The sequence below is a fragment of the Medicago sativa genome, chromosome 7, assembly GCF_051527215.1.
Source record: "Medicago sativa cultivar Bolivia chromosome 7, Bolivia_mono, whole genome shotgun sequence".
Classification (NCBI taxonomy): Eukaryota; Viridiplantae; Streptophyta; class Magnoliopsida; order Fabales; family Fabaceae; genus Medicago; species Medicago sativa.
In genome coordinates this window covers 30,449,085-30,469,083 of record NC_140755.1, presented here as the reverse complement: position 1 = coordinate 30,469,083, position 19,999 = coordinate 30,449,085, and the positions used below count along the sequence as shown (strand labels likewise).

The 19,999-nt window shown below is 34.2% G+C and overlaps 3 protein-coding genes and 1 pseudogene across 6 annotated transcripts; 2 read left to right on the top strand and 2 right to left on the bottom strand.

The window, feature by feature from the left end:
- Positions 1 to 4,679: 4,679 nt before the first annotated feature.
- Positions 4,680 to 5,215, top strand: LOC146905536 (large ribosomal subunit protein eL29z-like). The gene is made up of 2 exons (XM_085729554.1): positions 4,680 to 4,822; positions 4,919 to 5,215. Exons 1-2 carry the CDS (start codon positions 4,721 to 4,723, stop codon positions 4,997 to 4,999), a joined length of 183 nt encoding a protein of 60 aa, XP_085585680.1. The 5' UTR covers positions 4,680 to 4,720; the 3' UTR covers positions 5,000 to 5,215.
- Positions 5,216 to 7,194: 1,979 nt separating this feature from the next.
- Positions 7,195 to 10,741, bottom strand: LOC146905535 (dihydrolipoyl dehydrogenase 2, chloroplastic-like). Of its 3 annotated transcripts, none has more exons than XM_085729549.1 (11): positions 10,603 to 10,741; positions 9,683 to 9,808; positions 9,517 to 9,597; positions 9,076 to 9,138; positions 8,916 to 8,990; positions 8,760 to 8,838; positions 8,585 to 8,673; positions 8,285 to 8,398; positions 7,952 to 8,064; positions 7,768 to 7,839; positions 7,195 to 7,643 (listed from the first exon to the last, which is right to left on the bottom strand). In XM_085729549.1, exons 2-10 carry the CDS (start codon positions 9,776 to 9,778, stop codon positions 7,833 to 7,835), a joined length of 717 nt encoding a protein of 238 aa, XP_085585675.1. In that variant the 5' UTR covers positions 9,779 to 9,808; positions 10,603 to 10,741; the 3' UTR covers positions 7,195 to 7,643; positions 7,768 to 7,832. The 3 variants fall into 3 exon arrangements, with proteins under 3 accessions (XP_085585675.1, XP_085585677.1, XP_085585676.1); XM_085729551.1 differs by having other exon boundaries at positions 7,195 to 7,548; XM_085729550.1 differs by lacking the exon at positions 10,603 to 10,741 and adding an exon at positions 10,025 to 10,150.
- LOC146905534 (small COPII coat GTPase SAR1A pseudogene) lies at positions 10,243 to 11,537 on the bottom strand (annotated as a pseudogene). The gene is made up of 2 exons (XR_015020276.1): positions 11,415 to 11,537; positions 10,243 to 10,801 (listed from the first exon to the last, which is right to left on the bottom strand). The product of XR_015020276.1 is annotated as a small COPII coat GTPase SAR1A pseudogene (transcript).
- A 2,450-nt stretch (positions 11,538 to 13,987) lies between these two features.
- On the top strand, positions 13,988 to 14,579 carry LOC146905533 (large ribosomal subunit protein eL29z). Its single transcript, XM_085729552.1, has 3 exons — positions 13,988 to 14,032; positions 14,114 to 14,217; positions 14,312 to 14,579. Exons 2-3 carry the CDS (start codon positions 14,116 to 14,118, stop codon positions 14,393 to 14,395), a joined length of 186 nt encoding a protein of 61 aa, XP_085585678.1. The 5' UTR covers positions 13,988 to 14,032; positions 14,114 to 14,115; the 3' UTR covers positions 14,396 to 14,579.
- Positions 14,580 to 19,999: the final 5,420 nt, after the last annotated feature.

The following is a 19,999-nucleotide window of genomic DNA, read 5'->3' as shown; positions in this document are numbered from 1 at the left end:
GTAGCAGTGTGAAATAATTGTTGAAACATAGAATCCACTTCATCTTTCAACATCTCCTAGGAATGTTTAAAAAATGAGAAATTGAATCCGTCTGGTCCAGGACTCTTATTCCCATCTGACTCCACCACCACCCTTTTGATTTCCTCAGACGAGAAGGGCACCACTAAATCCCTGGCTTCCCCCTCAGAGAGACAAGGAAGAGATACCCCATCCAGGGTAGGGCAATAAGCGACGTTTTCAGAGAAGTGATCCCTGAAATAAGACACAATCTCCGCATGGATCTCTGGGACACTCTCAACCCACCTGTTACCTACCCTAATGGCCAAGATAGAGTTCCTACACCTCCTCATCTTGATACTCGAGTGGAAGTATCCAGAATTTGCATCGCCTTCCTTAAGCCATTTAGAGCAAGACTGCCTGAAAGTTTGAGAATCTTTCATTCTCAGAAGAGCCATAAATCATGAAAACCTTGAAATCTGGCTTCCAGGTCCTCCGGCAACAGGGGACCATCTTCTTCTTTGAGATCTAGGAGCCTAAGCACATCCACATGACTAGAAATCCGGCCATCTAAAACATCAAAAGCCTGCATATGCCACGCTTTTAGATCCACTTTAAGAGCCTCAAGCTTGGCCGAAAGTCTTACCGCCATCCACTCCATAGGTCTAGAACGGTACCAGCTCCGCGCCACCACATCCCTAAAATCCTTGTGGTCAACCAAAAGTTGTGCACCTGAACGACTTAGGCCCCCATAATTGGTACGAATATCTGAGAACGATAGGGCTATGGTCTGAAACATCTCTAGGAAGAGCCCACTGAGCAGCCTCCCCACACAGGTCCCACCACCCATCAGAAAGAAGAAAGTGATCAAGCCTGCTCGTCGCTCCACCATTAGGTTGACTCCACGTGAAAAGCCTACCTAGGAGAGGAAAGTCAAGAAGACCCATACGCTGCACGAAGATGGAAAAGTCACGAATCTCATTCCCCATCGGGTTACCACTACCGAAAGGGATACCCCTCCTTTCCGACTGGTGCAACACAACATTAAAATCACCAGCGACACACTAAACCTCACCACCAAGGGAATCCTTCAAATCAACCAGCTTATCCCACATGACCCTTTTATCCGAGAGCATGCATTTAGAATAAATATTCACCACGAAGCAACGGTTCTTGGAAATCCCCCAGTCCAAGCAAACGCCAACAAAACCAGGACCATAGAAGGAAAAGACCCCTCTACCTTTCGAAGAGCACCAAATGGTAAGAATCCCCCCATTATTCCCAATGGCTGGAGAAAAGCTCCAATCACAAAACGGGTTCCCCCACAAATAATGACAAAGGGCATCAGATACAGAGCCCAATTTAGTTTCTTATATCAAAAGACAATCCAGATGATTAGCCGAGACAAACTCTCTAATCTTATTTTTCTTGATCCTACCCCCTAAACCACGAATATTGAACGACCCAATAATCATGGAACACCCCTAATATCACCCATGGCAGCCTTAGCTGCACCATCTCAAACCTCTAAATCGACCAACCTAGACTCTTCAAAAACATCGTCACCCTTAAAACATGCCCCCAAATACTTCCCAGAAGAAAAAACCTGTTTGGTTACAAAGCTGTTAGATGGACCAACCGGACCCCTAGAACAACCTACCTCTGGGACAACATCAAAAGATGCGTGTGTGGATGTCAAACCCACAAACTTGGTGGGAAAGCAAGTGCCCTGAGTAGTCCCTATCTCCACCAAAATGGGAGTCGGGTTCCCCTCACCATGCACACGAACAGTAGAGAGAATAGAGGAGCATATACCTGAGGCCCCTTGGGGTGCAGGAATAGGAATGACCGCTCCACGCCTAGCTGAAGAATCCGTCGAGATATCCAACTGCTCTGCATCTCTAAACAGCTCTCGTGACACATATGGAGCATCGACAAACGTCAGTGATCCCTTGCCTTTTGACCTACCTCTAGAAATCTTCTTAGGCCTCCCACGCTTCCTTTTTTCTTTTTTTGCATCCCGCGAGAAAAAAGTGGGTTGAGCCGCCTTCCACGAATCAGGTGAAGACACTGTAGACAAAACACTAATAGGCTGAACATCCAACATCTTCTGCTTACCAGATACATCCACCTGCTCCAGCTCCACAAGCGACGGATCCAACGGATCATCTATAGACTCTGGTGCATTGGGGTCGGAGATGATGGGTGTAGTAGCAATTTGACGTGTACCCGCATGATTCAATTCTTCCATACTATTATACAACAAATTTCCAAGGCCCAAAATATCACCCTTGGAGCCCAAAACAAAAGTAGGTGACATTTGAATCGGTGGGACCCGTGTCCCACATGGTGTGGAAAAAATGGCCACACTTGGCCCACCAAAGGAGAACACACTCCATTAAATTCATTGGAGTGGGAACATATTTCATAATGGCCACTAACGTGTTGTTTTGAAAAATCAGAACTGCCACCGGTAGTAACGCTTGCATGAGGACTCGAACTCTACCAACCGCATAACATAGTGAATTAGATTCCACCTCCATCACCTCACCAAATTGCAAACCCACTTTTTTGAAAACCTCATCACACCAAAGATGCACCGGAACACCAGTAATCCGTAACTAAACACACCTACCCGGTGGCGGAGCATCAACCGTCCACTTAGAAAATCCTATGAACCAAGACAACCACCAATCGCGCCTCTCCAACAGGGACTCTCTAAGTAAACCGTTGATCGGAGATTGGATGAGAATTTGATTACCACCCATGGACGCGATCATGATATTGGCCATACCGGCAACAATCAGTTGCTCTCTAATCTGCTGCACATTCAGATTAGGCTGAAGCAACCCCACGACACTCTCCTTGAGTTCATCTATCCTCCCTAACGGGATGTCATAGGAAACTTCAATCAACTCTTGGCCAGGCTGCACCATCGGAGAAGCATTCACTGCTGCTACGAAAGAATCCCCATCCGGAACCCACTGACTGCAGTTCGCCACAGCAGGCCTTTGGATCCTGACCGGGCTTACCACGGTCTGCCTCATCGTTCCCTCTAACTCCCTCTCAAACTTGGATGCATGCACCTTAAGTTTGGTAGAATGCACCCAAATCTGGTCTAACTTCATCAGAAAATCCTCCCTTAAACCATCAGCAGCAAACCGGACAAAGCCAAACCTCTGGTCATCCTTGTTTCTTTTGGATGGAATAAACACGTCTTTAACTTTCCCGCAACACCTGAAGGCCTTCCAAAGCTCCCCCACCCTTAGTCGCATCATGCAAATTTGTGAAGTAGAAAGATACAGAGTTTACCAACCTTGCTCGAATAAAATCCGGTAATGGCTTTTGGTGTCGGCGCACCACCGGAGAATTGTCTATCCTACTCATGTTGAACCGTTAGTCCAGTTCCTCATCCATGTTCCTATCTCGGTAGTGCCATGTAGTCTCACATTCCAATCTTGTTTTAACAAAGATAATACTATCTTCAATATAAAGGACTTGATTAAAAGAAAATTGTCTTCATATAGTACATATATAATTGGCATTTAAAGTACCTTAACATACTTCTGGTTTACCCGTACTTTAGCTCTTGCTTTCGTTTACTTCGAATATTGTTGATTTGGTCTTGTGCTTTGTATATCCAACGTAATTTAGCCATTTCTTGTTTATTAATTAACAAATTCACGAGTTTCCTCTGATATCCCGTTACCAAGTGTCATCTAAATCGATTTGTAAACCTTGCACTTCTTAAACCTTTCTTTGTGAAGGCATTATGTGGGTAGTCTCTGATGTTTGTTGGAGAATTTAATTGTTGTGCAACATAAGGTCAAAAATTACACATTATTTTCCCTTTTGATGAATAAACTTTACAAACATTTCTGTTCTGAGCTCTCGATTTTTGTTATCTTGTTTTGACGATCTTTTTTGTACATACAAACCTGAAGTTATCCTGTATATTTGACTCTTATTTCATACAGTTTTCGAATGTCAAAATAATCCATTCCACCATAATTTCTCCAGACTTCGGTGATGCTAACCGAAATGTAGGTTGGCAAACTTCTCGTTGGGTCCTCTCTTCTTTTTTCTTTTTTCTTTTCTCAAAATCATCTATATCTTTAGTGTAATATTTTTTTTCTTTTAATTTTACCCTTCAATTAAACTTTCTTTTATTATTTTGTCATTCTTTATCCATCAAAAGACATTATTAAATAAATTTTTGTAATGTATATTATTTTTATTGATAAATGCAGAAAGAAAAACATGTTATTGTTTGTCAAGATGTTTGTAATCTTTGCAAATATCATACTTTTCTTTTCGTTAATGTATTTTTTAGTTTTGTTTTTAGTCTTTAGTCTTTATAAATAAATCATTTTTGTATTTCAATTCTTGTTAATTTGTTTTAGCTTCACCAAGTTATTATAAGCTGAATATTACAATGACGAGTTTTAATATGAACAAATTTTGCGAGAACTTAAACAAAAATCTAAAGATCAGAAGGATAAAGTGATATATTTTTAAGGATTAAAACCATGAAACATTTTTACATGACCAAAATAATCCATCTTTAACCGCTTAAATTTAACGGCTGAGATGATGGTCCCATCCTAAGTGAGGGTGGTGGTACTTTAGAGGAACCGCTCCCCAACACACATATATATACCCCTCTCTCTAAACAAAACCCTAGCTGCATCTTTGGAAGAATTAGGTTTATCGAATTTCAGAGATGGCGAAATCGAAGAATCACACCGCTCACAACCAGTCTTACAAAGCTCACAAGAATGGCATCAAAAAGCCAAAGAGGCATCGTCACACTTCAACCAAAGGGGTATGTATTCATCATTCTCATCTGATTTTAAACGATTGATCTATTCTGTAATGAGATTTTAATTAATTGTTTATTTATTGTGATTGATTACTGTAGATGGATCCAAAGTTCTTGAGGAACCAGAGGTATGCAAGGAAGCATAACAAGAAAAATGGTGAAATTGCAGAAGAAGAGTAAAGTGTCGATCTCTAATGGGGCTTTTTGTATTTTGAATCTCAGATTTCTAATTCATGTTATGTATTGTTTATTTCAAATCTATGTTCGAAAGTATTTTGATGGATTATTTAATTTAGAGAAAATGCAGTACTCTGTTAGCATTTTTGGGTTTTCATTTCTGAATATTAAAACTGCTATAGTAATCTTCAATGCTTATGCCTGAGTTTAGGCACACAATTCTGCTGTTTATGATTTTGATGCTCAAAATGAGCCGTGGGATTATATTTTTCTTTTACACATCATTTTCGATTGTGTGATTGGTTTAGTTTTTTAAGTGTTTGTTTGAAGTTGAAGGGGGAGGGGAAGACTTGTGACTTGATTTAGTTTGGCCGAAATATAAACTGTAGGGTTTGATTTAGTTTGGATGGGAAGAAAAAGATTATGACTAGCAATTTATCATTATTATGGAGAGAAACTACACTCTAGTGCATTTTTTGGGTCTTAATTCCTATGGAGAAAAATAATCTCAAATGGAAGTGAGAGACCTAACTTTCTCCTTTCCTTATTTTTAAGGTGAAACCCTATTCCTTTCTTTTGCTCCTCCTTGTCCACAAAGTTCCCTTCTCATCCCTTGTGAGCGACGGTTGTATGCATATATTGAGATACATGTTTGATTCTTAGCATAATTTAGTATGTTATTAATAAGCATCACAAATAATGAAATAACAGTATTCTTCATAGTTACCTTTGTAGCAGACTTTTTGAACTGTCAATGGTTTTAGTGTATGCTGTTGTTAAAGTTGGTCAATTTTGAATAATATTAGGGGGTTTGGTAACTGGTTTGAACTAAGACAAAAGAAGTTGGAGGTTCTAGGTTCAAACCCGGACAAAGTAGTAGAATATCAATCTAATAAACTAACTATGAATGTTTGCAATTCAAAAACAAAAAGAAGCTTTGAATAATATTATGCTTCACATTTGTCGTTCCCATCTGTCTGCTGTGTATGGGCTCTCACTATAGGTGACAATTTAAAGCTGAGGTAATACTACTACACAAGTTGTTGAAGGCATATTTCAGGGATTCTTTGAAAAGCCTATTTGATTGAGCTTATGAAATAAATTATGATGTTTGTAATCTGGTTTTTGCCTTTTTACCTTATATTAGATCCATGATATAGTTTATAGAAGAAATACTTTATACAATGTTTTTATGAAGATTGGCCGTAACTCTTGCATTATACAGTGTTTTTATGAAGTTTGGCCCCAACTCTTACATTATAGAAACCATTTTTATAGTAAAGTACATGTCAAGTCTTAAAGACCGTCATTGCTTTTTCTTTATTTTTTTTTTTTAAATCTTATGAAATTTATAAATTTGATCTACTCAATACTATCAATTTGACGATTGACGAAATATAATGTAATTGTTAACAGAGTTACTCGTGGAGTCTGCATTTCCACTCATGTTTTGAACTCCTCTCATAACAAATTGTTCAACCAAATATTTGCAATGGAAAATTTAAATTGTTACATTTTTAGGATCAATGAGTAAACACCAATAAATACTAATGACTTTTCAACACTAACAACTCCTACTAATGTCATGTACTAAGTGACTAGATATATTATTGTTAATGGTCGATAAGTGAAGATAAGATTGTTGTGATGTGTCAATTCAAATGTGAGTAAATACCAATAAGTACCGATGACTTTTCAACAACAGCTCCTACAAATGGTAAGTAAATGACCAAAGAAGATTGTTGTGATGTGTCAATTCAAACGTGAGTTAAAGTCTTTCATTAAATGCACAAACAAACACACGAGTGACTACACCAAACACGTTAAAATAACCAAGTTTTGAGGCAGCATGCGCAAGTGAAAACTATATTTCAGATTATCGAAATTGCAGTTAAAATGCATATTAAAATAAAAAAAGAAACGGAGGAATGAAATGGGAGCTTTCATCAATGGTGGGGAAAGAAAAGAAACCATTGAAAGACAATTTTAGCAGCAGAGTATATTGGGTATGTCATCATTACATTCTTTATAAAATAAGGAACAACAGTATGAAGGTGGTCGTTCACACTTGATAAAATAAATGGGAAAAGTCACATTGAACATAGATCAATCGGTAGAAAATATAATTTTAAATCATTAGTTCAAGGAATTGAAAAACGAATGAGTTGCTAAAACTGTAGTAATTGAGATGTCCGTTATTTTAAGAAATGGAGAGGATATCTACTCTATCATTGTAAATTTTGGAAAAATGTTATGGTACATGTGTATTGAGTGCAAAACTAAACCAGTGATAAACTAGGCCACTTTCAAAGGCCTTCTCGATAACTACAACTAGGAAAACCAAACTAAGTTAAAAAAAACAACAGTAATAAATATAAGTATCTTTGACAGACACTAAAAATATGAAGAATAAAATATATCAATACAAGTAACATTCGTCGGGTATCCATTATCAGATCAGTGGCAATCTCCTTCAAACGGTTCCCTTCTTTTACAGGATTCTGAATGTGCTCGTCTCTTCCGCCTGAAGATCCGTAACATTTTGGAAGTCCCTAATACAAGCAAATTTTTTCAAAAATTTATATTTTGTTTGGGAAGATTAGACTGCAACTGGTTCACTTAATGGGATAGAAGCGTGTTCTTTAACCTACATTAAGAGGGCGCGAATTAATGCAGGTGTTACAAAGGACCAGCTCTATGGGTGTAAAATTAGGCCAGAATAGTTATACTCAATAAGATGTTGAAAGTACATTAAGGATTATCTCACTCACCTTTGCTGATTTAAATAGCTCATCAAGAACCTCGGACAGAGTTGGATGTGCATGAACTGCAAATTTTATGTCCTGCATTGTACCACAAAATGGTAAACTTAGCAGATAGACAGGATAAGAGAATAAATGACATTCGTGACTATTAATAGTCTAAATCCCAGGTGCATAACTGGGTATAAATTACCTGAATACGTGTCCTAATGCTATAGCATTAGATGCTTCATGGATGAGATCTGCTGCATGCAAACCAAAAATATGAACTCCTAGAATCTCTCCATTGTCAGGTCTGTATATCAACTGCATGAAAGTGTATACGACAGTTAGCAATGTCAAGCATGAAAGAGCAGAGCAACTAATGCATGCAGATAAAAATGGATAGGAGTGTAGAGCAACTGTCATGACAGAAGAATTTTGGTACCACCAAAGTAATTCTTTTAGTACAGAATTCATTCAAAACATTTAACACTTTCATAAGCCGTATCAGAATAGCATTGACAGGAAGATATAAGAAGATAACCTTGGCAAGTCCCTCCCCTTCATTTTCTGCTAGGGCTTTCGTGTTAGCTTTAAAACTCGTTTTAGCAACACTAACGTCAAATCCCTCCTTTTCACCTTTCTCCCTTGCTTGAGGCTGCAAATTTTAAGTTCGGTCATAACACATAACAACTTCAACTGAAGGACAACGAGAAGTAATTTTATTGTATGAATAACATAGTTTCAAAGAGGTAGCAGAGCTGAAAAACAAAGATTGCCGACCACACATATGAAAGAGAACTGGTTCATTACAATACTCATTGCAGTGAAAGTTCTGATATACCTCTGTCAATCTAACCATGCTGATTTCAGGATGAGTGAAACATGCAGCTGGGATACTTAAATGATTGAGCACATGATCTCTTCCAGTGACTTTTTCAACCATTGTTGGTAACTTTTTAATCAGTAATACTGAAGCAAAAAAAGAAAAGGGGAAAAATTCATCAGTTTCCACCTACCTGAAATTCCTTGTGCACTGGCGGCATGAGCAAGCATCATCTTTCCATTTGCGTCTCCAATACAGTATAGATGAGGTACCTATCATTCAACATCCTCCTATATTAGTAACAATAAGTCGGACAAAGATAGTTAGTGCATGAGAAATAGAGACAAACCAGCTTTCCATTTGCATCAATTACACGCATGCGCTCGTCCACAGGAACAAAGCCTCGCTGTGTTGCCACATCAACCTGTAGGAACAATATGCAAAAATATACATTCATTTCCATCAGGAAAATTTCCTATCCTAAACACATTTCAGCTAGAAATACATACATTCTCCAGTCCTAGACCTTGTGTGAATGGAGCCCTTCCAGTTGCTATTAGTGCAGCATCAACCTGTAACAAAGTAAAGACAACAGCTTGTAGTAAATCCAAAAAAATATATACAAGTAAACAAGAGGTGAACTAGCAGAGTACAGAAGCTGTTATCTCTGAAACTATACATAGAAAAAAGGGAAAAGAGAAAGAAGTGTAATCTAATTGTGAATAAGTCTTAGATTGTCTGCCTCGGTGCAGCTTCATGAACTCATGTGCTAAATAGATAGCCAGTACATCAAGCGCTTATGCGATATGAGTTTATTGAATCAATAACCAAAAGCTTCGGTAGTTAAGTTCAACACATTAACACTTGATAAATATTTTCCCATCGAAGAAATCATAACAATTAAGAACAATAAGTTTACTTGAAATTTTTCTAATAAAAGATTGAGTTACCTCCAAAGTGTCCTTTGGCTCCTTAGTTTTTGCATCAATAAGTTTGATCAAGACAGGTTTTCCATCCCTTGCAGGTGTGATCTATAAGGAAAACATGAGGACAGTGGCATGTCAAAGTAGCCGATCAACAAAAACTGATCAAGAAATTGCAAGATTTAGTAGTTACCTTGGATGCAAAAATTCCAGTATGATAATCAATATTACGGGGATTTACAAGAACCCTTTGAGCCAGCTTGCTGATTTCAGGATCAAATCCAGGCATAAGCTGATCTAAAGCTTCAACAAAAGTAACCTGCATAATACCAATAACTACTTAACTTACAATGAACTACGACCTAAATTTTAGAATAAGGAAATGATATAAAGGTTATATATTTGTTAACTTCTAGAACTGATAAAAACTATAGCAAGCACAATATTCCCTCCGAAATGAAATATTAGCAAAATTTGACTAAATTATGCAAATTAAGAAAGATATTAATTTATGCAATCTATATATTTAAGAGACCTAATTGTCTGCCAAACGTGTTGAACTTGAACCATCTTGACAGAGAGGGACAACTATCATATTTAACATCATTTATACCAAGTGTCTTAACATTACTGCAGCCTCCTATTAAAAAAACCATCACTGCAACCAAAATATTTGACTTCTGAACGAAGATTATGAATAAATGTCCTGAAGATTGTTAACCAAAGGAAGCACTGCCCAACAAACACAAAGCATTTGTAACATTCAAGCCACTATTATTAATTCTGCAATTTTAATAACTGATATAGACTGCAACACAAGATTTTCAACTCCTACATGCATGTTTCAGAACTAAGAAAAACTAATCAAAACTGCCATTTAACTATTATTATCCAATTTACATGAGCAAAGTATAAAACTACAATGCTAATGTTGAAACTGTATCAGCACGATGATATAATCAAGTACTACGAGCAAACTTGAACTGTATCCCTATTTAATATACTGAGAAAGCCACTGAAAGCCTTCACCATATCCCATCTTGCGAACAATACTACACATGAACACCTCCAAAGGACGGACATTGGAGTCATAAAGATTAATTTTGGCCTTGCCTGTAGTGAAGTTAGTCAAGCCCAAATGAAAACGTAATTCATCATCTGATGCAGCATAAGGAATGTCAATCTTGTTTCCTAAGATAAGGAAAGGTACATTTCCTAGTGACTCATCAGCAAGAAGAGCATCCAGCTCTTTCTTTGATTCTGGAAATCTTTCCTTGTCAAATGCATCAACCAGGTAGACTACAGCATCCACCTGTACCATATAAAATCTACAATTAACATGAACGCTACAATATACCCACACATGATTACATTCACGCTTACACGATATCAATGCATATGATTACGTTAAGGACAGTTGTACAAAAACAAACACATGATAACATTCTAAGACTGACAATTCAGATTAAAGACGTGTCAAGTATCCAACACACCGACAAAATACCAACACATGTGGTTACATTTAATCACTTTCATTTTCTAAAACTATTATTGGTGTATGAGTGTGCGTCAGTGATTCATAGCTCGGTTCATAACACACCTATAGAACACTGAATATAGCCAAGCATAAGTACTTTCAAAACAAATACAATATGTTACTGTTTGAGGCGTATCAGACACTAAATATGCGTTACTCTCCTAACCGGGATTCATTTGATTCACGAGTTATTATATTTTAAAATAGTCTATGAAATTAAAAATCTTATGTTAGTCCTTATGAACCCCTAAATTTAAATGTGGTTGAGAATTTTAAAATTCAGAATTTCGAAATAGACATGAATGATCCAACAATTTTATGACTAAATTAACAATTCATTCAATTAATTAATAAAACGCTAAAACCATTCATAAAAGAAAGAAATTACCTGAGCGTAATAGTCCCTCCAGACTCTACGAGCAATTTGGTGACCACCCAAAGCATTATCTAACCCTAGGAATAAAATTTTGGCTTCTTTTTGCCACAGACCAATCAAAAAGAAACATTTTATTCAACCGGAAATTTCAGAAACAAAAACAAACACTTTTTCTTTCTTTTTTATGTTGTACCACTACCAAGTTTTTGTCTTCATCGTATATATAGTGGGGGGTGATTCAATACTTGTTAGAGCAACTCCAAACACTATTTATGTTCTCGAAACATTTTGGTGGGGTCCAAAGATACCACCTATGTATTAAGAACATTATTCAATTTTTACTCCAATGCAAAGAACAATGTTTATGTTCTTAACTTACATTATAGGGACCTACAATTGATCCCACGTATTTTTTTTTATTTTAATATTTTTCCATTAAAATACTTATTTATATATTTTGTTTTCAAAAAATATTAATTAAAAAATTGAGATTTTTTCTTTTCATTTTGTTGAAACAAAAACGCCTTTTAGTTTTAGAATAATCCAAACTACCCTCATCTCCCCATTCCCCTATTACCACTACTTCATTCTCTTGTCTCTCTCTCTCTCTCGTTACCACTATTTTCCATCGGCTATCTTCCTTCCTTTTTTTTTTTTTTTTTTTGATAATTCTCTTATTTTTTTTCTTTGAACAATTCTCAAAATTGAATGGATAAAACTCAGGTAGAAGGTAAAAAAAAAGCTCAAAACCCAGATTGAAGGGGGTAATCTCAGATTTAAAGGAAATTTTTTAGAATTGAACTGTGAAGATTCAATTGGTTGTCTAATTTGGGAATTTGTAATTGATTTTCGGATTTGGAATTTTAATTGTTTGATTTTGTGTTTTGATTTGTATGTTTAGAACATGTTGTGTATTTTCTCTCACTTTCTCTCCCTTTTTTTCATGTGCTTTTTCTGACAGTTTTTGGCTAGAACGTGTTCTCCACAAAGAACATTTCTCCAACATGGATTCCACATCATCCATCTCCAATGGTAAAGAAAGCAAGAACTTGTTTTTGAGTTTGAAGAACAGTGTGTGGAACTAGCGCTGGAGTTGCTCGGGTTATTGTGAAGAAATTCCAGTTGTGAGGGTTTGATTGGTTGGTACGCGTCATCGGGTGTAATAATATTAAAACCACAGACCATAGTCACGTCAAAAAACAAAACCACAGATTTACTCTAATTAATTAATAACTTCTTTAAAAAAAAACAGATTTTCTCTAATTTTTTACTTAAAAAAATGGTACAAGATTTTCTCAATTTTTATTTTTTGTTACAGATTTTCTCTAATCATTTTTTGAAGGAAGATTTTCTCAAATTAACCATGAGAAAGTACAATAAGGCATCATAAATGAATTTTAAGCCTATCTCAAAAGCTATTGTGAGTTATCTCTCCACGAAAAGAATCACTTGTGTAAATGGTGGAGTCATCTTTGGATTTATTTTTGTAAAAAATGTAGATTAGTTTTATTCATAAAATTTCTACTCTGCATGCAACAATTATTATAGATAATCAAATTTTGTTTAAATTTGTAGATAAGAAAAATAAGTTTTGTCCACAAGTCCTAACTCAACTGGCAAAATGCCGAAATTGTTAGGCCGGACGCCATGACGGATGTTCGAACCCCGGTACCTCCGCTAATGTGTGTAAGTTTATAATGGCTTTGCCATTTCGTCTATCTACCAAAAAAAATATATAAGTTTTCCAATAACAGCATTGACTAATTTTATTAAAAAAACTATGGAAAAGAACCAATTGAGAAGTAGTATAATTGATAAATAAATATCTTTAAATTATAAAAACGACAATTAAATAAAAATAGCCGTTAAATTCGTACTCAAACGAGAATTAAAAAAAAAGGATTACTCTACAAAATTTAGTTCGTACAAAATGACTAGATTACATACAATAATATTTTATGTCCACTTCTGCTTGGCCTCAAGAATGTAATCATGGTTGAAATTTGGAGGATATTAAAGGATCTAGAAATTGCTATTTCTAACATGTTAAATTCTTAATCATCTCGTGTTTCGTCAAAATCATCATTTTTTATTGACACATCAAAATGATCTTTATAAAATAAATTTATCAAAATATTACTTGACACCAATTAATCTTTTTTTAAAAAAATCAACATCAATAACAATGTTATTAACGACCATTTTACAACTGTCTCGCGTGGGATTTGAGCTGAGTCCATGGAGTCCGACTTTACCAATAAAATGACTTTATGTTTTTGAAATTTCATGGCGTACAAGTGCATGCCCTGACAAGTATTTTTTTTTATTAAAAAAACGTTAACAAAAAATATTAATTTTGGATTGAAATATATGATTAAGCGTCTTTGAAATAGTGTATGTTTTGAAATAAGAGGGGAAAAGAGAATAATTGACTCAAAAATCAATTATGATGTATTTTAGTAAATAAATTATCTGGACTTCTCTAAGTTACAGCCTAATGGGCAAGCCCATCTCACTCTCCACCCGGTCCACTTCTTCTTTCAGAGTCACACATATATAAACTCCTTCTAGTTCTCTTTCATCTTGTTCCGCCAAGAAAAACCCTAGTGCAACCACATCTTCAGAATTAGGTTTTGCCTCCTTCAATTTCTTCATTTTTCAATTCGTTTTCCCTTATATCTTTCCTTAACTCTGCATGTATTGAATTTCAGAAATGGCGAAGTCGAAGAATCACACCGCTCACAACCAGTCTTACAAGGCTCACAAGAATGGCATCAAGAAGCCAAAAAGGCATCACCACACTTCCACCAAAGGGGTATGTATTACTCAGTTTTCAATTCTTTTATTGATTTTGAAATGATTGATTTCTATTGATGATTAATAATTTTATTTTACTTTTATAATTGTAGATGGATCCAAAGTTTTTAAGGAACCAGAGGTATGCGAGGAAACACAACAAGAAAAATGGTGAAATCGCTTCTGCTGAAGAGTAAAGTGTTGATCTCTAATGTGCAACTTAGATTTCGACTTTGAGCTCTATACGTTATGTTAAAACTATCTTTGATAGTGTTTTGATTTATTTAGTGATAGTGCGATACTCTGATAACTTTTTTGCTATTTTTGTTCAAGTCTAATGAAGTTTTATTAATGAATATTTAGTTGCTTTGTGTTTTTTAATTATTGCAATCACTGGTTTCAGCTTTGTTCTTTATTCTGATTATTATGAGCAATTTAGCTTTGTTCTTTGTTTGCGAGTTGAGGGGAGTGCTTTGTGGGGGTTGGAAATATAGGAGAAAATGGATAAATATTTTTTTGCTCATTCCACAAGTCCATATTCTACCTTCCTAGGGAAAGTGTTATGCATATAAATATATTTGTTATTCATTGTTAGCACAGTTAACAGGTTGCAAACTTACCGACGTTTGTAGTAGACTTTCATTCTGACCTGCCTTGTATTTTTGTATTAACACTGGTTGGTCTTGAACCTTATAATAAACGCATATCATCTTTCTGCCGACTGTTCGCTAAGGGCAGATGTTTTTTCTCCCAATTAGTTAGTCAATAGTTGCTGATTGTAGAAAATTGATGTTGTTGACATTTTAAAACTATGATTTTGATACTACTATAAGGCATAGTTCAAAGTATATTTCATAGGTATTCCGAGATGCCAATTTGAATGATTCCAATTTAAAAGACTTGAAGAAATAAATTTTGATGTTTGTAAGCTGTTTTTTTTTCTTTCTTTATACCGTGTAGTAAGTTCTATAGCGATATCCCAGGAAGTGTATACACACAAGTTCTTGGGCACTCTATACCCAAGATAGGAGGATGAGGATATTTTGTGGTAATGCATGTTTACATGGGAAAACCCACACTATTTTCCTCGTCGCATCTCCCACAACCCCTCTATTAGTGGTCCTTTTGCCTCTAAGGCGTCCTACTCACGCTTAACACTTCTTCGGTGGAATTAAAAGGAACACAATTAGTGTTTTGGTGTCTGTTTCTGTATCACCATCTTTACTGTGTCATGGGCTTGTTTGTGAAAAACAAGTTCCCCTGCTTGGGAAAATTGAAACTGAAGTTAAAAGCAGTTCAGTTTTCTTAATTATACAAAGATAGTCTGATTTAATTTACAAAAATGTGAGTTTCTGGAAACTAGTTTTGTAATCTACTCTACAACCTCCAACTATTACTCTGTTTCTACAAATTTTACAAGAATCAATTGTTTGAATTTTTTATATAAGACTATTTACAAGAATCAATTGTTTGAATTTTTTATAGGCTTAAATATGGTATTGGTCCCTGCAAAATAGGTCAGTTTTGGTTTTAGTCCCTGCAAATTTTTTTTATAGTTTTTGGTCCCTGCAAAAATAGGCCAGTTTTGGTTTTAGTCCCTGCAAAATTTTTGTTTTTGGAAATAGTCCCTGACCCCAATTATGTAATAAAAAAATTAAAAAAAATATTAAAAAATTCTGGAAAAATGAAAAATTAATAAAAAATTGAAAAAAATATTAAAAAATTCTGGAAAAATGAAAAATTAATAAAAAAATTGAAAAAAATATTAAATAATTCTGGAAAATTTAAAAATTAATAAAAAAATTGAAAAAAATATTAAAAAATTCCGGAAAAATGAAAAATTAATAAAAAATTGAAAAAAATTATTAAAAAATTTTGGAAAATTGAAAAATTAATAAAAATAAAAAAAATAAAGAAAAAATTTAAAAATTCTGGAAAAATTAATAAAAATAAAAAATGATTAAAAAATAAAATAATCTAATAAAATGAAAAATAATGATAAATTCTGAAAAAAATAAAAAAGATTAAAAAATTCTGAAAAAATAAAATTTCGAAATTTTTTGAAAAAAATTAAAATTCTGGAAAAATGAAATTTTCGAAATTTTAATTAAAATTTTCGAAGTTTTAATAAAAATTCTGGAAAATTTCATTAGTATATATGTCGAGCTTAAGTTTTTTCAGTGTATTTATTTCCAAAAAAAAATTCGGGAATTTTGTGTATTTATAAACCGAGAATAAGGGAAAAAATATGTGTATTTATAAACCGAGCTTAGGTTTTTTTTGTATTTTTCGAAATTTCGAAATTTTCATTAGTATTTTTTCTAGGAATTTTTGTGTATTTATAAACCGGGAACTTTTGTGTATTTATAAATCGAGAATAAGGGAAATTTCGAATATATACTAATCAAAATTTCGAAAAATACTAATGAAAATTTGAAAAATTTCATTTGTTTAAAAATGATTAATCTTTTTAATTTTTTTCGAAATTTTTTAGATATTTTCCAGAATTTTTATTTTTCATTAAAATTTTATTTAGAATTTTTCCAGAATTTTTGTTAAAATTTAATTTTCCCAGAATTTTAATTTTTTTTAGAAAATTTCAAAATTTTATTTTTTCAGAATTTTTTAATCTTTTTTATTTTTTTTCAGAATTTAGCATTATTTTTCATTTTATTAGATTATATTATTTTTTTAATCGTTTTTTATTTTTATTAATTTTTCCAGAATTTTTAATTTTTTTCCGTATTTTTTTAAATTTTTTTTCATTTTTATTAATTTTTCAATTTTCCAGAATTTTTTAATATTTTTTTCAATTTTTTATTTTCCAGAATTTTTTAATATTTTTTTCAATTTTTTTATTAATTTTTCAATTTTCCAGAATTTTTAAATATTTTTTTCAATTTTTTTATTAATTTTTCATTTTTCCAGAATTTTTTAATTTTTTTATTAATTTTTCATTTTTCCAGAATTTTTTAATATTTTTTTCAATTTTTTTATTAATTTTTCATTTTTCCTGAATTTTTGCAGGGATCAAAAACTATAAAAAAAATTTTTGCAGGGACTAAAACCAAAATTGGCCTATTTTTGCAGGGACCAAAAACTATAAAAATATTTTGCAGGGACTAAAACCAAAACTGACCTATTTTTGCAGGGACCAAAACCTATAAAAAAATTTTGCAGGGACTAAAACCAAAACTGGCCTATTTTGCAGGGACCAATACCATATTTAAGCCTTTTTTATATAAGAACTATATTATCTTTTTATCAATTGTTAGTGTTTTTTTTAGGGGATCAATTGTTAGGTTTTAGTGTTACTTTTGTGTGTTTTCTGCATGCTATTGTGTAAGTTTCACTATTATTACACATTTGTCGTCTAAGTCTTTATATAATCAAGTGTTCCATCAACTTATATTTATAAAGCAAGAATACCAAGCCTCACGAAATGTTGGCTCACATTCATAATAATACATGCAAGCTTTAAAATCTTAAAAAATGCTGGCATCGTTTTTTTTAGCACATTTCCCAAATGCCTTGTAGCATTCTTCATGGCATGCGCATACACAATCCATTACAAGTGTTTCAGGGTAATAAACCTGGTCAGGGTCCGCAAGTTCAATCGGTTGGACTGGGAATTTGACCAGTTACCTGTCCAATGCACACTCAACTGGATTGCACCAAAACCAGAACCGGGAAAACTGGTTCAATGTTTTCTCTGAAACTCCAAAACAGGCTTGTAGCACGGTTTTCTTTTGCATGCACTGAACGTCAAATTCTTGAGTGTAGATGCTTAGAAAACAGAGCACTAGAGGAGGAGTTATCATGTAATTCGCATTTAAAGTAACTCATGCTTTCGTTTACTTCGAATATTGTTGTTTTGGTCTTGTGTTTGGTATATCCAACGTATTTTCCCATTGCTTGTTTTCTACGTCATAAATCACAATCAATTTGTAAATGTTGCAATCTTAAATCTTTCTAATGGAAGACATTTTGTGGGTAGTTTATGATGTTTGGAGAATGCTTAATGATGTATATGGTGAATGTAGTCTTTTCATGAAAAATAGCAAAAGTGCATTTGTTGCTTAACTTTCCCATTTCCTCCCATGTTTAATGTTTTCGAAGAACGAAGTTGAATGTCCATTTTCCTTCCCATGTTCTCAAAGAAGGAAGTTGAACGTTTGACTACTTATTAAAACAATCACATGTTGACTTGCCAATCCAAATTGAGGGATAATAGAACATGAGATAGGAGAACTTCAATGGCGTGGCGTGGCTTTCTAATTTTAACTTTTGCATGAACTATTTTATTTGTAATTTAACCCTTATTTATTTAATTAAATAAATACATTTTCAGTTTATCTATATTTTTATATAAAAAATTACTAACTTTTTGTGTAATAGTTTATGTAAAAGGCAAAATTATGTAAATATCTATATTTTCTTTCAACTTTACTATACGATTAAACTTTATTTTATTATTTTATCATTCTTTACCAAACAAATAACTTGATTTTTATAAATAATTGAATAAAATTTCATAGTTTATATATTTTAACCGTTAAATGAGAAAAGTTAAACATGTTAGTGTTTACCAAGACACAAATTTTCCGTATAAAGAAAACAAAGGATGATATATTTTTTATAGGTTTTTTTTTTTTTGATAGGCCAAGAGCAAAATGACATAAAAAAGAATAGTGTCCAAATAATTTGGTACCCTATTCTAATCTAATGCCAATTGCTCATATATATTATTAAAAAAAAGGAAAAATTACAAAATAAAACTGGGGGGACGTAAAACCTGACCCAGTCCATAACGGCAAAACAAAAGATAATAATCCACAAAGTGGATTCAACCCTAAAAAGATCTAGCAATTAAGCACAAGGCTAAAGTATGGCGAGTGAATCGATCGTCAACACGAAATCAAATCACGTACCATCCACTTCCTGCAACAACGGCAGCAAGCATAGACGACTCTTTCGAGTCCAAAATGTCCCATGTCAGTCAAAAAATGCTTGAAAGTGGAGGTGAGTTCGACCGCCAACACGGTAAAAAGCGAATCCACGCGAACCAACTTAACAGCAGATTAAGAGCAAACAATCGAGCGCCAATGCACAATTTGAGATGTTTGCAAGCACGGAACTTGGATTTTGAGGGTGGTGAGGTACCTGACCGCCAACACGCTAACAAGTTTACTCACCAACAACCCACTGCAAAAAAACAGCGAGCATACATGGCTATTTCTAGCCTAACAGTCCAGTGCCTCGGATAAGACGGTGACGGTGGTGGTGTGAATCCGTTGAGAAACCAACCAAGACGATGACTACACATCGATGTTGAAATATCTCAATTGAACAAACACAACCAGTCAAACGACCCAGAAAGGCAACGAAGGATTATGAATCCCACAGATCCGCGAAGAGCCAGATCGCGTATATCAAAGTAAAAACACACCAATCCAGATCTTGCTAGAAAACCCAAATTTTGAAACCGCAGAACCTCGACGAACCGTCACCGAACAAAACGATCTGACCGCCGTGGTTCGTTATAACAGAGCCACCCTTCGCCGGCGGCAAGGGTTGAAAACGGAAGATTTGGATTCGACGGGATGGAGGGGCGGCGAGGGTTTATTTTTTACAAGGACTTTATATATGTTTATTTTTTATAGGTGGATGTATGAACACACACAAAACAATTACTTTATCCTTTCAAAAAAAAAATACTTTATATATGTTTATTTTTGTCAACTATAGCCTAGTGGGTAGAATTCACATTTTTTAATGTGAATAAGCGGGGTGTTCGGGGT